The sequence below is a fragment of the Nerophis ophidion genome, linkage group LG12 (genome assembly GCF_033978795.1).
Source record: "Nerophis ophidion isolate RoL-2023_Sa linkage group LG12, RoL_Noph_v1.0, whole genome shotgun sequence".
NCBI lineage: Eukaryota > Metazoa > Chordata > Actinopteri > Syngnathiformes > Syngnathidae > Nerophis > Nerophis ophidion.
The window spans coordinates 36,722,628-36,729,929 of record NC_084622.1 but is presented as its reverse complement, the minus strand read 5'-3'; the positions used below and the strand labels follow the sequence as shown (position 1 = coordinate 36,729,929).

The following is a 7,302-nucleotide window of genomic DNA, read 5'->3' as shown; positions in this document are numbered from 1 at the left end:
TAGTTATGAGGTGTAGTTGTAGTGGTTGTGTGCTTCTTGGGAAAATTATTTTATACATAGAAAATTCATAGACTGTCTGTCAAATGTATACAACAAACTAAAAGGGAATCTGGATTGTGGGAACTGGAGGCAACAGTCTTACTTTCACTTTTTTTTTTTACTCATTTGGTACTACAACTGGGACTTTAGCCTCCTGTCTTTAAAAACTGGTGACCCCTTTCTCTTCAAATGTTCAATGCTCCTTGATTGCACTACAATTATGTGCTATGAGATGCAAAAGTGAAACTTTAACATAACTTTGTGCTATGCTGCCACAAAATAGATGTATTATATGTTAACCTGTCTTTTATCACTTTATCCTTGTTCCCAAATGTTAGCGCTGCGTGTGAATGCATACAGGTAAGCTTTGATGACGTTATGACATTTATGTTGAGTGAACACTAAAGTTTTCCATGCTGGGTTCTTGTTGGTACCAGATGAAATAAACCATTTTGCACTTTTGCAAAGAGGTGTAAATTGTGTTACACATTTCAAATGTTATTCAAACAACCTAGTTATTGAGCTGGGACTGCAAAATTGATTTTATCTTAACTTTTATGACATATTTTATATCTGAATGATTTAAATGAAAGAAAAAAAATCTTAAAATCTTTACAAAAACCCAAGCCATGATCATGTGGCCCCATTAGTAGTTGTGAACTTTCCAGCAGGCACAAGACATTCAAACAATGTTGAGAACTTGTTGAATTAGGTCCTGAGGTTAAGCAACTCAAACCTCAATATGTTTATTAGCTAATTTAAAGTAGATGGGATAGAAATAAATGTTTTTTTTTTTTTTTAAAGACTGAATGCGTGGGTTCCCTCCGGGTACTCCGGGTACTCCGGCTTCCTCCCACCTCCAAAGACATGCACCTGGGGATAGGTTGATTGGCAACACTAAATTGGCCCTAGTGTGTGAATGTGAGTGTGAATGTTGTCTGTCTATCTGTGTTGGCCCTGCGATGAGGTGGCGACTTGTCCAGGGTGTACCCCGCCTTCCACCCGATTGTAGCTGAGATAGGCGCCAGCGCCCCCCGCGACCCCAAAAGGGAATAAGCGGTAGAAAATGGATGGATGGAAAGACAGAGGGAAATTGCAGGGATAAGACAGACAACAAAAATAATACCAGCAAATACAATATGTACAAATATGATACAAAAAAAGGTAGCAAAGAAGCATTTACTGAAGTAGATAGTAATAACACAGAAATGGCTATGAACAGTATTGCACTAAAAATACCAATAGGAATACCACAATAGATATTGAATAATAATTCCCTCTTTTGTCAACAATACAATTGTTTCAAATACAACGATATGTAATAATAACTTGAAATACAAAATAGCAGATGAATGGAGTGGAAGAAAGAAGTTAACTATAATAACCTTGTAAATTGTTATAGTAAAAATAGATTAAACGGGAACTGCAATTTATTTATTTTTTTAATTATTTTGCCCATCATTCACAATCATTGACGATGGATGTTTTTTTTTTTTTGCATTTCAAATGTTAATCAAATATCAAGTCCGCTTACAAGCCTATGAGAACTGCTCTATTCCGCCTATAAAGCCCTTAAAAAAAAAATCCAATCACTTCCATTAAGTTTTTCTTTATATGATGTAAGTATATGTATTGTAGTAACAGGAACATTTATAATAACATTTAATACTTAACATTTTAAACATACGCGGCGCATTAATTGAAAAAACGCATCAAGTTTGATGTTTTTTTTCTTCATCACTGATTTCCGCTCACTGCAAACTTCATGAGAGCCAACGGACATAACAAAACATTACGTACTGTGCCAGGTCGGCTGTCAGTAGGATGCCAACTGCTAGGATGTTCATATATTCCCTTTTGGATGAACATTGACCATAATCCTTGCAAAGCGATGAATTGAGGTTTGCGGGGAGAACCAAGCGTATTTGTATGTCATTCTCGCCATTTCAAGGTCCTAAATGACTGTCAACGTGTACCAACTTATAGGTCCTCTGACCTTTACTGTCCATCCGACATTCATGATTTATGACCGACAATAAACTTCCAGGGAGCAAGGAAGCGAGGAAACACCTTGCCAGTCGATCATGTCGAAATTGTACACAGGCTTGTGATCACAGTGTTGCTATAATTAGTTTGTCCGCGTTAGCGCTTATAATAACAATATCACTAATACTTGTTTAATATTCAAGTTACAAAATGTAAATGGAGTATTGTTGGTGGTTTTTGAATGGTTATTTATTGGATTTTATGGGCTAAGTAGAGGACCTCACATTGGCGCTGCTGTAAGCGAAATTTTATTTTCAAGTTAGAATGCATTAAAAAAAAAAATCCAACCGTTGACATGTCTTTCATAAGAATTGTAAACTATAAGCAAGATTGCAAACTAGTGAAGTTCCCTTTTAAGCGTTATCAGTGTGCCGTGCTTTACCCAGTTTGTATGTTTGTACAGAAAATGCTTGTGGATAGATGTACCGTGTGTGTATGTATGTACTGTATTTGTGTATATGTATGAATAATTGTATGCATGTGCGTATGTATGTGTGTCTGTATGTACAGTATATTTATCCCACAGTATTTGGGCAAGCCAAAGTACGGCTCCAGCCACCTAGACAGCCGGTGCAGTACCCAGGGAACAAGGTACCACCAGCCCCATCCAGGCAGGCCAGCAACAGGACCCCCAGAACCAGGCCCACCGTGCTGCAGGGCAGGTCAGTGGCAGGCTGTAGAAACAGACGTGCCCAGCAGAGGACAAGGCACGGGAGAAGCAAGAGACAGCCGGCCCCCAAACCAGCGAAAGACATTCCCCGCAGGTCAAAAAATAATCTTCTTAAACATCGTCTAGATTCACCTAGTCACCACATTAGGTACACCTGTACACATTACGGTGGATTCAGACATGCATAAAAAAAATGTTGCTCCTTGTCGAGGTTGTCATGCGAATTTCAAGCAAGATTAAATGAGAATAATACTTTATCCTATATTACTTTTGCGTTTCATAATATGAAGAAGATGGGAGGGGGCTTCTTCCCCTTTGGCTTAGAGCTCAACTTATTGTCCAAATAAGTACGTACGTCCACCTTGTTGTGATGACACAACATAGCCAGACTGGAAAAGCCAGCCAACAGAGCTGTGTCCAAACTCATGACAAAATGCATGAACCATATGATTTGACACTTTGGCGATTTTTTTAACACAGGTTTCCAACATTGTAACATTTATAAATCAGAAAATATTAGATTAATCTAAAGCCCCTTTTTTTTTTAAAAAAAAAAAGGTATGTACGAAATAAATATCCTGTTTAATAGCCTGGAAAACTTCCATTTTGTTCAGTGAACTTGCAGCATTTCCTTGGGGCAGTTTTTCTTTTAAAAAAAGGGAACAGGACTTTTTGGGGGAATTTTGTCAATGATTCACAATCCTTATGTGAGACAGTCACACATGTTTTTCTTTTTTTTTGTTGATACATTCTAAATAGTAAATAAATGCGACCAACTCTATGGGAGTCGCTCTATTCTGCCTATAAGGTTTTATGTACATGAAGTATATCGGGCATATTCATTATAACATGCAATATTAAGAATTTTGCTCATTTTAAGCATACGGTGGCGTATTAATTTCACATACGCATCACGCTTTTCCTTTCACAACATCACGGATTACTACTCACTGCAGACATGAGAGCCAACAAACATAAAACGTCTCACTGGGATGCCGACTATTAAGATGTTGATATAGCCCCATGTAGATGAAGAAATATTTAATTATAATCCTCACAAAGAAAAAAAGGGGGGTTGGAACTAAGCTTCTTTTTGAGTCTTTTTCGACATTTGTGTGTCTAAATTGGCTGTCAAAGTTTACCGACTTCTCGGTCAATGTCCACATCATTTTACTATTGAGGTGAGAGGCAAAATTTATTTTGCAAGCTCCTAGAAAAAAAAAAAATACCGACAACACAGAGGTGAATCAGTCAGCTTTTGCATCAATGAAGGACACAGCAAGCTGAAAGGGGTCTCTCTCTCAATGTATGTATGTATGTATGTATGTATGTATGTATGTGATATTCATTTAACATTAGACAATAGAAGTAAGGGAACTTGTCACATATAAACCACCCTAAGAGTGCTCTGGAGCACTCGTAGATTCTTTTCTTACCTACGAACAAATCCCAGCTAAGAAAACATTGGTGAATACAAAAATCTCCTTAAAAACTTCATAAGTGGGCCTAAGAACGAAATTTGTTCCTAACAACGGTTGCTGAATGGGGCCCAATGACGTCATGGCTCTCATTTGCTTCATTGTAAGCAGACTTTTATCTAAGTTTATTTACAAGTTAGATTGCATTAAAAAGACGTATTCTTGTCTCTCATTAGGATTGTGAATTACAGGCATAATTATAATTTCAACATTTATGTGTTTTTGGCTCTCCCCTGTCCTGTGGTAACTGGCATTTGCAAAACCCTCTGACCCCTTTGCCTGGCAACGGGCAGTCAGGCAAAGTAGTGACATTATTGTCTGAGGGTGTGCTTTTCACAGAATGCAGTCTACAGCAGTGGTTCTCAAATGGGGGTACGTGTACCCCTAGGGGTACTTGAAGGTATGCCAAGGGGTACGTGAGATTTTTTTTTACATATTCTATAAATAGCAACAATTCAAAAATCCTTTATAAATATATTTATTGAATAATACTTTAAGAAAATATGAATGTAAGTTCAAAAACTGAAAAGAAATGCAACAATGCAATATTCAGTATTGACAGCTAGTTTTTTTGTGGACATGTTCCATAAGTATTGATGTTAAAGATTTCTTTTTTTGTAAAGAAATGTTTAGAATTAATCACTTGTTTATTTTTCAACAAGTTTTTAGTTATTTTCACATCTTTTTTTCCCAAATAGTTCAAGAAAGACCACTACAAATGAGCAATATTTTTGCACTGTTATACAATTTAATAAATCAGAAACTGACGATATAGTGCTGTATTTTACTTCTTTATCTCTTTTTTTCTAACAAAAATGCTTTGCTCTGATTAGGGGGTACTTGAATAAAAAAAAAATTTCACAGGGGGTATATCACTGAAAAAAAGTTTGAGAACCACTGCCCTAAACTGTTAATCTGATTATTTGTTTTTTTTAAATGCACAACTTCCTGTTACGTCACGTGTGGTCTAGTACAGTGGTTCTCAACCTTTTATCAGTGATGTTCCCCCCTGAAAAAAAATTGAAACCACTGGTCTACGGTACCATGCATTATTTTCCTGCTAGAACAACAATGGAAAAAAGGCAGACTTACCTATAATCAGTGGTGGTGTGCTGTTACCCGGGGCTTGAACTTTCGTCTCAGGAGGAAACACAACATTGAGGATCCAGAAACATGAGGCATGATGAAAGCCCAGCAGAAGTACAAATGTCACAGAAGGCCATACTTGCACCAAAGAGCACATGTTGCTTGACTGGGGGAGAAAAAAAGTAGAAATGTTACCTTTGCCACTGTCAAGTGATACAAACTTTTTAGCTGCCTCTGACACACCTGCTTGGTGGGATGGATGATTAATTGTTTGCTAATCAGCCCAGGCCGGTTACTCACAATCACCACAAACCCCACAGAAAAAGACAAATACACGTGTTGTCTGATACCCACTGCCCTATTGATTTGTAGCTATTTATTTACACAACCACATTGAAAATGATTGACCATGCCGGCCGGGTAGGAGCATTTTGTACAAACGCTAAGGACGCGAATTTGGGTCTTGGGATCAATTGTTTACGTTTGTTAGCATCGTAGTTGACTTTATAAAAGTACATTTTACAAAAGTGTAGTGTGGAAAAGGGATGTTTGAGGTGACTTACTTGAAAGGGTCTATGCTGTCCTCTCGCTGGAGTCCAACAGACAGTGGCGACCAGAGGTGGATCGATTTCAAATGTCGACACTAAGGTATTGTTGGTATATGGTCGATACAAGCGTGATGAGATCGATATTTTCCTATGTTTCGCCTGGAGACGTTTATTTTCACATATATTTGTGGTATATTGGTAAAAAGTCAGGGGACATTTTTGGAGGCAAAACTAATTTAAAGAATACTTATAATGCTCTACTGACTTGGTTTTTCTTTAACCATTGTATGTATTAAAGGGGAATTATTTTATTATTATTTATTTTATATTGTCACGTTGTCTAATAATGTTGGGCGGAAATAGATATTGTTAAGTTGTTCTAAGAGTAGTTTTGATTACATTATTTTTGACTGCCGAAAATCATTGATTTGTGTTTTATTCTTAATTTACATCATAATCATGATAAACTAATTGAGGACACTAAATAATTCAATTATTGCAAGAAGGGAATAAAAAAATAAGTATAAAGTATCGGTATTGATTCCCAAAAACGTGCCGTATCGCTCATCTCGAGAGGCTACTCTGCACTTTCCGGTCAGCTGCTGTTGCCTTCAGGGTCCTCGCAAAATGTCCGTTGTTCATCATTATGGAGAAAATAACTTTTAACAGAAACGAATATAAACAATAATAATAGTTTGATTGTAAATGAGTACACATAAATATTTGCTTTACAATAATTCAGTAACAATTAGTGTACACATCAATGGACATTTTTGATCCGCCACTCTTTTTACTTACACATACACACACACACCATTTTGATTTGATTTGATATATCCATCCATTTTCTACCGCTTATTATATTTTATTTCAAATATGCAAAAAATAAGAGCAAGCCTGATCCAATACAGTGCTATAGTCTTAACAGCCATTAAAACAAAATGAAAACAATGGAGAATAAAAACGAAAAAAATAAACAAAATGAGCAATGGACTTTCTTTTTTTTTTCTTTCTTTTTTTTTTTAACATATTTGAAAAGGAGTGAGAAGAAGTTTATACTTTACACTAAATTGTGTTTTAGTCTTTTGTAAACTGTTTAAAACATTTAATATACGGCGTGATTGTTGCTATGGTTTTGTTTTCACATAGGCCAGTAGATCTATCAGAGGTTAGCATAGGACATTTATAGTTCATTTACTTTTAAGAAGGCCAGATGACCTTTGCATTGCATCATGACTATACTGGGGACTGACCTTAGCCAGCATTAGACATGTTAAAATACAGAAATATGGTAGTCCAGAAATGTACAGCGGCATGGTAAAAAAAGACACATTTAATTGTGAATTGGTAAAAGTGACGTGCGGTGAACTTTACACCATGTGAGTCAGAGTGAGTCATTTTTTCTTCTTTTTTTTATCTTAGTCATTGTTGATTT

The 7,302-nt window shown here is 36.4% G+C and overlaps 1 protein-coding gene across 2 annotated transcripts in view; it reads right to left on the bottom strand.

Moving 5' to 3' along the window:
• lcat (lecithin-cholesterol acyltransferase) overlaps positions 1-6,004 on the bottom strand; it is a 15,354-nt gene extending 9,350 nt beyond the window's left edge. Inside the window, exons 1-2 of one of the 2 annotated variants that reach the window (XM_061917484.1) lie at positions 5,883-6,004; positions 5,326-5,485 (exon numbers count right to left, since the gene is read on the bottom strand). In XM_061917484.1, coding sequence (XP_061773468.1) covers positions 5,326-5,476 — 151 coding nt within the window. In that variant the 5' untranslated portion in view covers positions 5,477-5,485; positions 5,883-6,004. Of the gene's footprint in view, positions 1-5,325; positions 5,486-5,562; positions 5,801-5,882 lie in introns of those variants that run through there. The other variant, XM_061917483.1, reaches the window with a different exon arrangement.
• Positions 6,005-7,302: the final 1,298 nt, after the last annotated feature.